This window comes from Oryzias latipes, chromosome 17 (genome assembly GCF_053564925.1).
Source record: "Oryzias latipes strain Hd-rR chromosome 17, Olatipes_Hd-rR_3.1".
In the NCBI taxonomy this organism is placed as follows: Eukaryota; Metazoa; Chordata; class Actinopteri; order Beloniformes; family Adrianichthyidae; genus Oryzias; species Oryzias latipes.
Window position 1 is genome coordinate 7,787,428 of NC_136253.1, and position 16,494 is coordinate 7,803,921.

At 43.7% G+C, this 16,494-nt stretch overlaps 1 protein-coding gene across 1 annotated transcript; it reads right to left on the reverse strand.

Moving 5' to 3' along the window:
• Positions 1-9,921: 9,921 nt before the first annotated feature.
• Positions 9,922-12,110, reverse strand: LOC100049440 (Her6.2). Its single transcript, NM_001104814.1, has 4 exons — positions 12,039-12,110; positions 11,868-11,963; positions 11,712-11,799; positions 9,922-10,361 (listed from the first exon to the last, which is right to left on the reverse strand). The coding sequence occupies exons 1-4, from the start codon at positions 12,108-12,110 to the stop codon at positions 9,922-9,924; spliced, it is 696 nt and encodes a 231-aa protein (NP_001098284.1).
• Between the last annotated feature and the right edge of the window lie 4,384 nt (positions 12,111-16,494).

A 16,494-nucleotide genomic window follows, 5' to 3' on the forward strand; every position in this document is an offset into this window, starting at 1 on the left:
CCTTATTATCACCTTACAATTCTTGTGGGTGAATCAAGAACTCTGGCCCTCTGGGCTCCCAAAAGACCGTCCAGCCTCCCAGATGGCAGAGTTTAAAACGAGTCCCTGCACTCCGTCATTGTCTTCACTGGAGGAGTCAGTGCAAAACAAAGTGGTTTGTTACTGCCAAACAAGTGAAATACCTCCCACACTCCAATTTTCAAGAGCAAATGTCTTTTAAGAAACACAGGGCTGTTTCCCATGGCAAAGAGAGAAAGACAAAAAACACATGTAGCATGCAACGACATCGCCCCTCTCTGTAATCAGAAATATTATGTCACTCCACATTCCACCAAAGCATTAATGGGACCATTTTCAGAGACCATCGCCCATGAAGGCAGAATCAGCACTTTTTAGGATGCATTCAGACTGGAGAAATTCAAATCAAATTCTGCTTTCCAACCACCAAAGTGGGTCAAAAGCAGAATGAGATGTTTGGCATATCCAAGGAAGATTTGGTTAAATTATCTCTTGCCGGATGTATGAAGGAGAATGTTTACTACAAAAAATAAGTCCAACCCCATCATCTCAGTGAAACAGCTGCTTTTCATTAGTTTCTTCCTTGAGAAAAAAACATGTTGGAACATGTGTTCCAACACGCGGGAAGTGTTGGAAACTTCCCGCTGAAGCTCTTTTTCAGACATTTACTTCCTGTCTCTTTGTTCACTAAGCTCTTTATGTAATTATTTTATTGCAAGGAAGGTGGGACCTAGGACCATCTGTCCCCTACCTCTTCCCTGGTGGGGGGTACGGGCCCCTTTGCAACGGCGGCCGTGTCCCCGGGGTGCCTGCTTCCTGGGCCCGGCGTTGCTCTCTCCGCGCAGTGGGGGGGGTTCACATTACATCTGAGCCGGGGGTGTTCGTGTCCCTGGGGGGTGGGTTCTGGTCCCTGCTCCTGAGCGCTGGGCCCCGCCAAATTTCCAACTGTGGCCGAGCCTGGTCGGGCCATATTTACAACACCCCTTGTGGGCCCTCTTTTTTCCCCGGGGTTCCCCCTCCTGGGCGGGGGCGGCGGGCCCCTGCCTTGCTCCTCCCTGGACCAACCGTGGGCCGGGTGGGTGGCTGCCTGGAGTGCGGAGCGGGTCTCCCTTGTGGGGTCCTGGCTCGTACCTGGGGTGGGGGCGGGGGGATGCCCGGAACTCCTGGGTGGTGGTGGGGTGCTCGTCTGGGGCTGTGGGCGTCCTTCTCCGGTGGGGCCCTGCGTTTGGCGCTCCCGGCGCGGCGGGGGGGCTGCTCTCCTGGTTGGGCTGGGGCGGCACTCTCTTTCCCTCCGTGCCTCCCTGCTCTCTGGCTCTGGGGGCCTTGCGGCGGTCCTGCTGGCCCTGGCCTGGGTGGCGGGCTTGGCTGCCCGGGCGGCGGTTGTTCCCTGCCGGTTCCCGTGTGGCGTTGGGGGGATTCCGGCTGCCGCTGCTGCTGCGGTGGGGGTCTTGGGGTGGGGATGGCTGGGCACTCTCCCTCCTTCTTGTCACGTTCCACCATCTATTTTAGAAGAACATAAACACTCACCTGAGCACAGGTGTTAGCTCACCTTTGCACTAACAGTTTGCATGATTGAATGACTGAAATATTTCACATTAGTTGGTTTTAAAGGCATAAGTATGCGTGTGAACACTATCTGTTTTGTGTACATGTCGACAGGTGGACATTTTTGCAGCTAGCAGGTGTGTTTATAACATTTGAGTGTGTGTGTGGATAGGCCCCTCCCTTTTTGTACTACATTTGAGCCTTACCGTAATGATTAACAACCAGTAAACATGTTGCTTTATGCTGCTTCATGGTCTTACCCCCCTTCCCCTCCTATTATCACCCTCCTACCCCCCCCCCCCTCTCTCTCGCGTCCCTCTCTCTTCTTCCCCTCTTTCCTTTTCCGTCCCAAGTCAAACCTATTGGCTGTCACTCCACTGATACCAACACCTCCCTCATCACTGAGTCAAAAACTGTCTCGCCAAACAGTCAACGTGTTCAGAACATTTCCAAAGAAATTGAATATTGTGGAAAAGTCAATTCATTTCTATAATTCCATTAAAAAGGCTTTCGTAGAATAGAGATTCAAGGCCCACTGTTTAATTGATTTAAAGTGTTTATTTGTTATTTTTTAAATAAATTGGGGTTCCAGCTCATAAACCCATCAACAGAGTTTAAAATACTCGAATACTGTGGAGATCTGCCCAAATTCTGCAGGATATGAATGTTTGAACCAGCACAGGTTCCCCATATGTCATTACATTGATCTCAGTTCAGTTCAGTATGGTGAAAACTTCAGACTTCTATCCAGAAGACCATCATTGATCCCATCCATAGTCTGGGTAAACTACTAAAGTTCCCCACTAAGGAGGCTGGCTGTTCACAGAGCTCTGTGTCCAAGCAGATCAACAGAAAGTCTGATGGAAGGACAAAATGTTGGAGGACAAGATGCAGCAGGAAAAAAGATAACTGTCAGCGGATTATCAAAAGGACAAAATTCGAGAACCTGCAGGCCTCCAGAAAGGTAGAATAAGGAGGAGAAACAGCTACAAAAGCCGCCACATTCAGACGCATTTAGGAGACGGGCTACAACTGTCTGGTTCCTCGGATCGAGAAACTTCTGAGTCTGGACGAACAGAAAAACGTCTGAACTGGACCAAAGAGAAGACAGACTGGACTGTTGGCCAGAGGTCCAAGGTTCTGTTTTCTGATGAGAGGAAAGACTTTCATTTGGGAATCAAGGGTTTGGAGGAAGACTGGTGAGGACCAGAACTCGAGCTGCTGGAGGTCCAGAGTAAAATCTCCTCAGTCAGTCAGGATTTGGGCTCCAACGTCCAGCACTGGTGTTGGTAAAATCTACTTCTTCAGTCCAAAATCACTGCAACAGTCTAGCAGAAAGTTCTAGAGGACTTCAGGATTCCTTCTGCTGTGGACCTGGGTGGGGATTTAAATGTTAAAACTATTTTATTCTTGAATGATTTGATGTGATGATAATCTCTGTCTTTATCTTCATGCAAAAATGCGTCGGTGAAACCAGGGTTCGAATCCGGGCTGCTCCCTATTCCCTTCTCTGCTTCTGTGCCGGTCCCAAGCCCGGATGAATTGAGAGGGTTGCGTCAGGAAGGGCATCCGGCGTAAAACATTGCCAAGTTAACCATGCGACTCATCCTCGAAGGAGAGGTTGTTTCGCTGTGGCGACCCCTGATGGGAAAAGCCGAAAGAGTAAGAGGAGGATCTTCATGCAAAAACTGAGAAGTAAATGTTGATGTTTCTAAAAAATCAACAAATCAATCCTTAAAATTAAACAGCATTCCCTGAATCTATAGCTCATGAAAGTTTAATTTTTTGAATGGAATTATGGAATGAATACATGTTTCCATGATATTCTAATTCTTTTAAAAGACAGTCTGCCACTCTTCCCCAACCTCCTCCTCCTCCTCACAGAAACTCATAGCTTTGAGTCCTCCGCAGCCTTCCTCCCCTTGACCGTGTTTATGAGTTCCTGCCCCCCCCTTACACACACACACACACACACACACACTCACACATATTTCTGACAAGTCTCACCTTGAGCGGCAGACAATAAAACAGTAAACGCAGAAGCCAAGAGGAGTCAAGCCTTCAGTCGTCCCTCCAAGTTTAAGCAAAAACAAACTGTAATCCCCCGGAAAGCTCCTCAATCTGCACTTTTCTCACCAATCAAACTCACCCCAAAGATCCTTCATAGCAGAGGGTTTGAGATCGTTTAACCAATCGACTGCCATTCACAAAGTTGATGATGCGATTCTCTGGCCTCCACCCCACATAATAGAAAAGATCTTTGTTTAAAACTCCAACCCTCACAATGCCTCTGATGTGTCTGGCTTTGCAATTCTGACTCAGAAAAAGGCAAAACTTTACTGATAAATAAAAAGTTTCAATGTGTGACTCATGCTGGGATGGGGTTTACTGTTTTCTTCCTTTAGAGTGTGACTCAAACTGGATTCAAACAAAAACAGAGAGCAGGTTTGTTCACCCATGTGTCATGCATGTGACTTTTCAGAAAATGACTGTTACAAATATAGTAGAGAAACTGAGGCGGTTCTCTTTGGGGCTTCGCATCGGCGGGCCACCCTTCATACAGGTGGGATGCATACTGGTGGACACCTGGAGTCTATCTCCCCCAGTAGACATAAAGGTCCAGCATCTAAATCCTGTCCTGGATTGCCTCCAAACCCAACATCCACGTCTGTCCTACACTTTTAACGCAATGGACCCGGTGCCCGATATTAACGACAAGGCAACGTCTGCCTTTTACCCCAAAAAAATGGACAGTTGAGGATTGAAGGCAGGCTCTTGGAATCTTTTGGAAGCTAGTCACGGTATAGGAGCGCCAAACAGTGTCAGGAGGGGGCTTTAAAGAAAGCGACTGACATAAGGGTGACAAAGGGCCGTGATTTCCTAGATGCAGAACAGTTATTTGAAGCATTGTGCAAAATCAACACAAAGCTGTAAAGCTTTTCTTTGTGAAAAGTGAAGAATTTGAGGAAGCAATTCAGAAGATTAATTTCATTCATTCATCAAGTTTAATTGTCTGTTAGAGAAGTGACTTTTAGCACACCTGTCATGTCTACACACACATCACACACATAAACCTCTTATATTAAAACTCCATTACACTTCAATTTGTATCTGGTTTCCTATAGTTGTATAATGATACATGTACATACAGTACAGAACAAAGGTTTGGACACACTTTCTCATTCAAAGAGTTTTCTTTGTTTTCATAACTATGAAAATTGTAGATTCACACTGAAGGCATCAAAACTGTAAATTAACACATGTGGAATTATTTACATAACAAAAAAGTGTGAAACAACTGAAAATATGTCATATTGTAGGTTCTTCAAAGTAGCCACCTTTTGATTTGATTACTGCTTTGCACACTCTTGGCATTCTCTTGTTGATCTTCAAGAAGTCGTCACCTGAAATGTTTTTCACTTCACAGGTGTGCCTGTCAGGTTTAATGAGTGTGATTTTTTGCCTTATAAAAGGGGTTGGGACCATCAGTTGTGTTGTGCAGAAGTCAGGTGGATACACAGCTGATAGTCCTACTGAATAGAGTGTTAGAATTTGTATTATGGCAAGAAAAAAGCAGCTAAGTACAGAAAAACGAATGGCCTTGATTACTTTCAGAAATGAAGGTCAGTCAGTCCGAAAAATCTGGAAAACTTTGAAAGTGTCCCCAAGTGCAGTCACAAAAACCATCAAGCGCTACTAAGAAACTGGCTCACATGTGGACCGCCCCAGGAAAGGAAGACCAAGAGTCACCTCTGCTGCAGAGGATAAGTTCATCCGAGTCAGCAGCCTCAGAAATGGAAGGTTAACAGCAGCTCAGATTAGAGAGCAGGTCAACGGCACACAGAGTTCTAGCAGCAGACACATCTCTACAACAACTGTTCAAAGGAGACTGTGTGAATCAGGCCTTCATGGTAGAATATCTGCTAGGAAACCACTGCTAAAGAAAGGCAACAAGCAGAAGAGACTTGTTTGGGCTAAAGAACACAAGGAATGGACATTAGACCAGTGGAAGTCTGTGCTTTGGTCTGATGATTCCAAATTGGAAATTTTTGGTTCCAACCACCGTGTCTTTGTGCGACGCAGAAAAGGTGAACGGATGGACTCTACATGCCTGATTCCCACCATGAAGCATGGAGGAGGAGTTGTGATGGTGTGGGAGCACTTTTCTGGTGACACTATTGGGGATATTTAAAATTGAATGCATACTGAACCAGCATGGCTACCACAGCATCTTGCAGCGGCATGCTATTCCATCCAGTTTGCGTTTAGTTGGACCATCATTTATTTTTCAACGGGACAATGACCCCAAACACACCTCCAGGCTGTGTAAGGGCTATTTGACAAAGGAGAGTGATGGGGTGCTGCGCCAGATGACCTGGCCTCCACAGTCACCGGACCTAAACCCAATGGAGATGGTTTGGGGTGAGCTGGACTGCACAGTGAAGGCAAAAGGGCCAACAAGTGCTAAGCATTCTGGGAACCCCCCCTTCAAGACTGTTGGAAGACCATTTCAGGTAACTACCTCTTGAAGCTCATCAAGAAAATGCTTGGAGTGTGCAAAGCAGTAATCAAATCAAAAGGTGGCTATTATGAAGAACCTACAATATGACATATTTTCATTTGTTTCACACTTTTTTGTTATGTATATAATTCCACATGTGTTCATTCACAGTTTTGATGCCTTCAGTGTGAATCTACAATTTTCATAGTCATGAAAATAAAGAAAACTCTTTGAATGAGAAGGTGTGTCCAAACTTTTGGCCTGCACTGTAAATATAAACTAAACAAATGGAAATTTCTAAAACTGCGTTTCAGAATTAGGAATTATATGTAAATCAGTCTTTGTCCTTTTAACCCATCACCATCTTTAACCCCTTTGTGCTTGTTTCAACCCCGTAACACCAACATTTAAAGATTTTATTTTAACATTTAAAAAATGTTTAAAAAAATATTCCATGTTTGTTGTTTTCTGTCTCAAATATTAAGATCTATTATATAGTGTCAGTGTTTTGGATTGCAATTCTTCAATTAAAAAATTGATTTCATGAAGATGGCGAGTGAGTTTCTCCCTTTAGTTACATTTCAGGATTTACCGTATTTTCCAAACTATAAGTCGCCCTTTTTTTCAGGGGGCTGCGACTTATACTCCGCAGCGACTTATATTAGAAATAAATTGAAATAAATACATTGTTAACCCTCCTGTTATGTTCATTTCTGAGGAACAGAAATGATGTTCCTGGGTCAATTTGATGTATGAGGTATGTTAAGTGTTAAGAGTATGTTAAGTGACTCAGAGAATCAGTAAACTTTTTTTACAGTAAGATCTTGAAGGCTAACAACATAATGTTCTATTTTCCAATGATTTCATAGATTCAGAAATGCAATAAAAATGACAACTGTTTCTACAAATACAGGATGAAAACAGAGTATTAGTTGGCCAATGATGCTTCATGAAAGGAATAAATAAATAAGTATGAGAAAGAATTTCTGTGAAATTATGAGATAAACAGTCTGCTATGATTGTGTCATATGAGGTTGTGCAAGTTATAAGTTCTTGGTCTCAGATTTTGTCAAATAAATTTCCCGTCAAAATGCGACTTATAGTCCAGTGCGACTTATCTGTGTTTTTTTCTACTTTATAATGCATTTTTGGGCTGGTGCGACTTATACTCCGCAGCGACTTATAGTCCGGAAAATACGGTAATTGAACAAAAATATGTTGTTCAATTTTAAGTTTCTAATAAAGTAATCAGAACAGGAAACATCTGATTATGTGAAAATACTGACTTTTTATGAACACATTTTATGATAATATTCAGAGAAGTATTGATGTACTTAAACATCACTGTAACCGCATGTATAAACATGGACCAATAAAAAAAGAAAGCTAATGCTTACGGTGGGAAAATGTTTCTTTCCTGACAGTTACACATATCTGCCTGTGGACTTGGAATATACACTCACTGATCACTAGGCATTCCTTTCAACTGCTCGTTTATACAAATTTCTGATCAGCCAATCACATGATAGCAACTTAATGCATGTAGACGTGGTCCAGATGATCTGCTGCAGTTCAAACCAGCATCAGAATGAAGAAAGTGACTGAAGTGACTTTGAACGTAGCGTGGTTGTTGGTGCCAGACTGGTCTGAGGATTTAAGAAATGCTGATGTACTGGGATTTTCCCCACAACCATCTCTATGGTTTACTGAGAATGGTCAAAAAAGAGGAAATATCCAGTGAGCAGCAGTTCTGTGGGCAGAAATGCCTTGTTGATGCCAGAGCTCAGAGGAGAATGACCAGACTGGTTCCAGCTGATAGAAGGACAACAGGAACTCAAAGAACCACTGGTTCCAACCGAGGTCTGCAGAAGAGCACCTCTGACCGCACAACACGTCCAACCTGGAGACAGATGGACCACAGCAGCAGAAGACCACACCAGGTACCACTGCTGTCAGAGATACCAAATTTGATTCACTGTAACCCTTGTGCTATCTTAGATGACCCCACCCTTACATTGACGTGTTCTCGCTACCATGACAAAGGTGGATAAAGGTGGAAAGATTTCATGTAATCCATGGACACCAGTGAAGATCACAAATAATTGAAGAAAAAAGGTTCAGAGCACTGACTAGTGGGTCTAGATGACCCAACTCCCAACGTTAAAGTGCCTAGAATAGCACAAGGGGGTCAAGTGTATAAAATATGTCCAGTCTGATTACAGCCTTCATGTAAGTTTTTACCATCAGCTAAAACATTTTGGGGAAAAAACATTTTATATGTCAGGAGGCATCCCTGAATGTATTTATACACTTTTGTGTTGATAAAATGTTCTGCTCAGAGTTCTCCATCGGGTCTCCATGTCTTATTTTCTTGCTTCCTACAGTTTTACAGTGAAGATCAGTGATTTCTGAACTGAAGCCACAACGCTTTACCCATCATTCATGTGAAATGAATCAGTTGACTGTGATGTGACTCGACCGCTGCCCTCCCGATCACACGCCACAGCCGCTCTCAGGTATCACACCGACTCCTCCCTCCAATCTACTCAAACTTTATTCATGAAGCACCTTTGTAACACGAAGAGCTTTACAGCAGAAAAACATCCTTCAGACTTAAAACCCAAAAGCAAAAGAAAGGAAAGGAAAAAAATACATTAAACACAGACAACGACCCCACACATTCATCATAATGAAAGATAAAATGAGACATAAATAAAACTAAAAATAGAAATCTGGCTTGATGCTGCAGCGATGAAATGATGATGATCTGTCCACACCAGCAACCCCCCCGGCCCCATGACACCTATGGGGGTCTTTTCTCCAAAGGAGCTGCTGTCAACACAAACCTGCCCCTTTCACAGGCACAGGTCGTCTCCTCTGGCCCGAGCAGACACAGAGGAACCAGGTGCATCATGGGAGCTCAGATCCGTAGAAGTTTCTCCCACAGAGGCCTTCCTCTGACTGAGCTGCTGAGCTCTATGATGGCTCCTCTTCCTGCATGAAGAGTCTGAATGAGCTTTTAAGACCAGGACCTTAGGGAGAGACTGACAATAAGCCTCCTTCAGCACGGTGAAAGTGACAGCATGCCCCCCCACCCCCCACAGCCATTAAACCCTTTCCTGGTAAACAAGGGGCAAGCTCTTTATGAAGATGGAGAGGGTCAAAAGAGGAGAACCATTGAGCCTGTGATGGCCCCGTCTTTGTTTTGGGGATACCAGGGTCTTCTGAAAGGATGCTATGATAAGAGGGGGGGCTGCCCCAGCTTTGTCTTGTGGTCCTCTTTAGTCTCAGCTGAAGGAGATGAAACTCAGTCAGGAGTTGAGTTTCAACAGTTTTCAGGACGACACAAAGTTTCTTGGAGTTAAAGAGCCTGAATTCTCATGGAAGCTCCTCTGTCGTGACTCTGAGGGACACGGAGGCCTTCACAGTCTGATGGCCATGAAAGCTTGGAGAAAAGTGACTGACACCATCACAGTCGTCTGACTGCGGCTGACGGACTGGCAGCCCGCTCCAGACGCGCAGGGCCGGGGGCCTGAGGCACGTTCGATGCCGCTCTGTGAGGGGACTCCCCGCCCACACACCAAGCACACCACGAGTCTGTCAAGTCCAAATGCGTCTCAATAAACTTTTCCTGCACAACAACGACATAGTAAGACCTTAGAGATCTGACATCAGCTTTAAAAAGGGTTTATTTCTCAGCATTTCCTGCATTTATTACTGACTGTCATGAACTGCGCTGCATCAAAAATAGAAAATACAAAAGAAAAACATCTCTCACAGTGTAGGAAACAAACAGACGTGTCTAAATAAGTCTCTCAGCAGGGTTAAGTATTTACAAATGATCTGACAGTATGGTTCTACCACGGCCTCCACACACTGTCTGAAGTGAGGGCGGGCGCAGCGGCTGGCGCTCCGCCGCTGTGCATGCCCAGTGGGGTGAGGCCTGCACTGGGAACAAGCAGAGAAAACTGTCCATCTGGGGATGGCACCACCTGGAAGCCAGCAAACAGTGTAATAGTGTCTGTGGAGGCAGGCATCTGGGAGCAGCTTTTGGTCGTCTGTGGGCCCGACGCCGCAGGAAGCAGGGCGGCGCTCTGTCCTGGAGCGCCTGGATGCGGTCCACACACGTTTACAGTGTGGATCTGGCTCACGCAGGAGGCCAGGTGGCTGAGGAGGCGAGTTCTGGCCTCAGAGTTCACCCCTTCATACGACGACAGGAAGCGGGTCACTTCTCCGACACACTCGCTGAATCCGGCTCTGTACTTGCTCAGGACGGACGGGTCGGAGTGCACCGCCGCTGCAGGACAACAAACACGTGAGTTTAAAAAATCAATGATTATCAGGCAGGTCAGTGCTCCTCAATCTAGTGCCTTTTTGCACAAAAATATCCAAAAGTTCTGTTCAAAATATAACTGTAAAACAAAGACAAAACTGGGTGAGGGGTGGGAGGGTATTAAATAGTGTAAATGTGATATAATAGCCCCCTTAGCCACTCCACTCTTACAGAGTCTAAAGGTTTTACAGAGGAAGACAGAAAGCATTCCCTTTCTAAGGTAGGGATGGAACGATTCATTTCCATGATTCATTTCATATCATAATTTATGGTTGAAGATCCGATTCACTTTGGTTCATTCTGATCGATCCGATTGGATCTGATCCTCTGACCTAAAGTGGATCCAGATCATCTTCATCCAAACTTCCAGCAGTGAGACTCAGACAGAAATTCCTGCTACTGAACAGTGAAGTTTTCCAAATACTTGGATTTCTTCCAGATCATCAAGTATAAATGAAATCTGTGTCCAAACAAACAAGTAAAGTAGAATGAATGTCAAATCCATTCACATGTTAGTTTCCTAAAGTTCAGCCCACTGTTGTTTTTGATTATTCATTACACCTCTTTTTAAAGTGATTATGAGCAACAAACCAATAAAAAGTTGATTCTTGTTGTTTTTATCATGAAATTTTGGTTGTAAAATGTCAAAGGCTCAACAGCAGACCTGTCCAGGTGTTCTGCGCCTTTGCCCCATGATAGCTGGCTTTGGCTCCGACCGCGAGTCAAGACGCAGCTTAGAGCAAAGGATGAACGAGAGGATCTCAAAAACATGAGCGGAAGTCTGAAAGTTCAAAGCTCTAGAGCAGGAGTGACAAACTCATTTTCACTGAGGGCCACATCAGCATAGCGGCTGTCCTCAAAGGGCCAGATATAACTTATACATGTAACTAAATGTAATGAAAAATAAATGTAACTACTCCTTAATGTTAAATAACTCAATAAATTAATTTATTATAACTTAAAGTGACAATTACATTGCACAAAAAACATATGTTTGCTTGTTATTCTAGCATAAATCCTTTTACATTTGATTCTGTCAGGTTAGGTTATATTGACAGAGTTTAAGTCCTAATGTATAGTTGCCCAATCCGATATTTCAAGTCCAATTCCCACTAGGTATGAATAAATACACACCAATTTAAATGTTTATTTTAAGAAATTAAAAACTTTTATGCTCTCGCGGGCCACAAAAAATGACATGGAGGGCCACATTGGGCCTTGAGTTTGACACGTGCTCTAGAGGGAAAACTTCCTAAGGAAACTGGTTCTGACAGAGTTCTGAATGAGGCTGTAACCGGGTCGGTTCCTGCTCACCGCTCACGTGCAGACGCTGCAGGTTCCTCAGGTGCTTGACGGTCATCTCCAGGATGTCCGCCTTCTCCAGCTTGGAGTGTCTGCAGCTCTAGAATCAGAAGACAGAGTTCAGTGTCAGCTGTCAGACTGCGCGTCGCGGTGCGCGCAGCTGCTTACGTCTTTCTTCAACGCGTCCAGGATGAGGCTCTTCAGCTGCGCCAGGCTCTCGTTGATGCGCGCTCGCCTGCGTTTCTCCATGATGGGTTTGGAAGACTGTTAGAAGTAAAGAACAGAGAGATGAAGAGGTTCATGTGGGCACCACAGCATCCCGGCTCCTCAGCAGCCCACCTTCCTGCTCTCAGACGAGGCGCGCACTTTCTCCGGCGCGCCGGCCGGTCTCTCCAGGGGCCCGGTGGGCATCCTCAGGCGGTGATCCGGAAAGCCAACAGCGGGGCTGCGGGACAGCCGTCTGACTGCGCAACTCACGCCAAACTCACGCACAATGAGTCCTGCAGACTTTATGGGGGGGCTTATGGCCCGCACGCGAGGGGCACGGCTCGCGCGCGAGCTCTCTGGGGTTCCCAGTCTATCCAATAAGCACGCGGAACACGCGTGACACACGCTCCCATTGGCTGGTTGACGGATTTACAGAACCTGGTCGGAACCAGCGGCTGCAGAAGAGTTCTGCTGCTGGATAGGAGCCGTCCTCTGCAGGAAAACTCACTCAAAGCTTTTAAGTCTGGTTCTGTCTGGGTCTAAGAGGCTTGAAACTCTGGATTTGAACGAGTTTGACATTTTTTGAGAATAATTACATGTCTTGTTTCCTAAATTTCTTTTCAAATGGTTAATCCTTTCTAATTTTGTCTGACTGTCCTTTGGGTGTTTTGTGCTTTTGGTTTTTTTTTTTATATTTTGTCTGTTTCTGTCTATAAACACATTTTCATATTTTTTAATATTTTATTTGCTTTAATGTGAGGCGCTTTGTGCTTCAACATGAGTGAAAAGCGCTAAACAAAAATAAACAAAGTTTGAAATTGCAACAACCAGCATAAACAAATGATTGTGGAAAATTTGTAGCTGCTTATTCCATTTTTTCTTGATTCACTTTTAAACCTTTCATTTTCTTTTCTTTTAATTTTAAAAATTGCTTTGTTTTTAAAATTTGCTTTTTTCCTCAGCTTCTTTCTTAAAATGAACAGTTTCCACTTCAGGACGAATGCAGACGGTTTTTTTCTTCAAATTTCTCCTTTTTAAACTGAAAATCAAACAGAAAGAGCAAAAAGATCTTTCAGCATTTAGTCAGAGCATGTATTAATGGAAATAAAAGTTGCTCTTCGTCAGACAGTTTTCTATGCTGCAGACATTTTAACTGCTGTGATTTCTGCATTTTTATTCAGCTGAACAGTTTTGTCTGTGTGATCAGGGTTAACAATAGGTGCGTAACAATAAATCAACGTAATACATTTATTTATTTCAATCCAAACAGATCGATCTGTGTGAGGCAAGTTTATTGAATTGACGTAAACCATTAAAAAATGGTTTCAAATTTGGTAAATCAATAATCAATCTTGTCAGATACCATTTGGATTGAGGTGGGGTAGGTTTGTTATTCTAAGGTCTAAACGACCAATCACAGCGGACAACACCCATGTGATGTCATTAACACGGATCAGTCCATCATTCCACTCCAGTCCAATGTGTGGACAGACTTTGTCTAAAGTCACGTGATAATCCAGTGTTTTAGAATGTTCTAAGAATGTTCCCTTTGGATTCTTTGGATGTGGAAAAACAACAGTGGGCTGAACTTTAGGAAACTCAAATGTGAATGGATTTGACATTCACTCTAGTTTACTTGTTTGTTTGGACACATATTTCATTTACAATTTATGATCTGGAAGAAATCCAAGTTTTTAACAGATCTCATTTGAAGAGAAAAAGGTGAATGAAGGTAGTCGTGGGTTCAAATAACCTCTCATTCCATAATATGACGATTCAAAATGATGACAAACGACAAGAAAACCATGTAAAATGATAATAAAATAATACTAAACTTTATTGTATAGCACCTTACAAGATAAAAATCACAAAGTGCTTCACAGTAAAACACAGAATATAAAAAGAATTATGAAAAAAGCCAAAAAATATGTTTTCAGCTGCTTTTTAAAGAAAACACTGAGTCTGCAGATCTGAGGCTGAGAGGAAGGGAGTCCAGAGGGATGGAGCCACTACTAAGCCTCTATCACCTTTAGTCTTTAACAACCAGCAGACCCTGGTCACATGACCTCAGAGACCTGCTGGGAGTGGACGGCTGCAAAATGTCTTTTATGTAGACCAGTGATTGGCTATTAAGACCTGTGTATGTTAAAACCACGATTGTAAAATGCACTTGGTAGCAGATGGGGAGCCAGTGCAGCTGGATTAGTAACAGGGTGACGGGTAAAAATTTGGATGATTTAGTTAAAAGCCTTGCAGCAGCAGAATTCTGGACAACCTGGAGCCGTTCTAGAGATTTTTTGCTGAAACATGTGAAGATGGAGTTGCAGTAATCAAGACAAGAAGATATGAAAGCGTGGATGAGCATCTCCAACAAAAACGAACAAGTGACCCGACATGATCCATGTGTACATTAAGATGGCCAACTTTTCTTTATTTGTTGACATACAAAAAGGAGAAAATATAAATCTGCTTTAGCTCTATCAGATATAAACTTCTTTTGTTAGTTCACCTTTTGGCTCATCCCTTCTGGGGTCGCCACAGCCAATCAGCTTTCACTGATTCTCACTGGTGGTTTGGCAAAGATGCCCTTCCTAACCAAACACAGTATTTTATCCGGGCTGGGGACCAGCACAGGGAGCCCCCCTTGTCTTGTGGTTACATAGTTAGGCAGCAGAGCGAAGGGTCTTGTCCGAGCACCCACACTGGGGGAAGCTCATTGTGTCTCTTGGGAATCGAACCCCGATTTCCCATGTACCACGCATCCAGCTGAACCATCCAGCTGCTTTATAAAATGAAACACACATAAAGACTGAATGCACGGCTGTGAGAGGTCAAACTAACCCTTGTGCTATCTTAGATGACTCCACCCTTACATTGACGTGTTCTCCCTACCATGACAAAGGTGGATAAAGGTGGAAAGATTTCATGTAATCCATGGACACCAGTGAAGATCACAAATCATTGAAGAAAAAAGGTTCAGAGCATTGTCTAGTGGGTCTAGATGACCCAACTCCCAATGTTAACGTGCCTAGGATAGAACAAGGGCTAAAGCTGCAGCTCTGCATGGAGCACGCCGTGCACCAATCAGTGATCTGCACCGCTGCTCTTCTCTGAGCACGCTCCACCATGAGCTTCATGAAACGGTCCTCATCAAAAATATCCGGATGGTGGATGCCTGAAAAGGAAAGAGGAGGCTGGTGGGGGGGTTTGAATGAAGCCTATATTATGGTTCTTGTTGAAAGATAAAAACACACAAACATTGAATTTGGTGTCCTCAGAAGAGTGCTGTCAGCAACTCCGTTTGCCATCAAGCTGTGCAGTAAATTAGTTAAAATCTTAATTCATTCTGTCATCACATCTAGAATAGATGACTGTAATGCCCTCCTTTCTGGGGTAAAGGAAACCACTCTTAATCATATGCAGCTAGTCTGGAACTCGGCTGCACGTCTTCTAACGAGAACCAGGAGGAGGGAGCACATTCCACCTATCTTGAAACCTCTGGCTTCCTGTCAGCTTCAGGATTGATTTTAAGATTCTTTTAATAGTCTAAGAGTGTTCTTGGTCCTTCTTTTATATCAGATTTGCTTATAGCTTATGAACCTCCCAGAGCCCTGAGGTCCTCAGGCTAAATTGCCCGGCCCGGTGTCCCACGTTGGACCCTGGGGTCAAGGGAATATTTATTATAGGTCAGTTAATACATCATTTTTGTTTCAACAAAATATTTTTGCACAAGCAGAATTTTTAGCCTACAGTAGAAAAACAAAAAACAGGGAAAAAAACATTTAATAATCAACTTTTTCATAAGAAATGTAGAGATACAAAAAAACAAAAATAAACAGAGGGGTTCATACAAATTCACACCCTGGCTATCCCAAGATCCATAACCCCTTTTTGTAATAGTGAAACCGGTCCAACACAAAAGGTCCTCAGCGCTCATCTGTTTGCTCACTTGCTGGACAGAACAAGAAAAGAAAAAAAAAAGAACTGTAGAGATGCACCAGAGATGAAAGGAAAAAAATATAAATAAAGGCTTTGTTATATGCAAGAATTTGACGGAGCCGGTTTAGTTTGTGCTGGTTTGCGGCACCTTCCATCTGTGAAACCAGGGTTCGAATCCAGGCTGCTCCCTATTCCCTTCTCTGCTTCTGTGCCGGTCCCAAGCCCGGATAAATTGAGATGGTTGTGTCAGGAAGGGCATCCGGCGAAAAACATTGCCAAGTTAACTATACAACTCATCCTCGAAAGAGAGGATGTTTCGCTGTGTTGACCCCTGATGGGAAAAGCCGAAAGAGGAAGAAGAAGATTGGCAAGAATTTGCATTAAAAAATACTGCAAATGTTTAAAAAAGAATACAAAAATGATGAAGAATATGAATTGAAAACCAAGGCAAAAGTAATAAATATTATTGCATATTTTTCTTTTGCACAAAACCATTCCATGTTCCACTTTCAAGGGTTTAATTCTTTTTGACTTTTTGCTGTCTATTTCGTTCCCGCCTCAGGATAAATGTCTTCATCAGTCCTTCCTCAGCCAGAAGCTGCTGACTGACGTGGACTCAGTCGGGCCTAAACGTTCCTGACGTGACGTC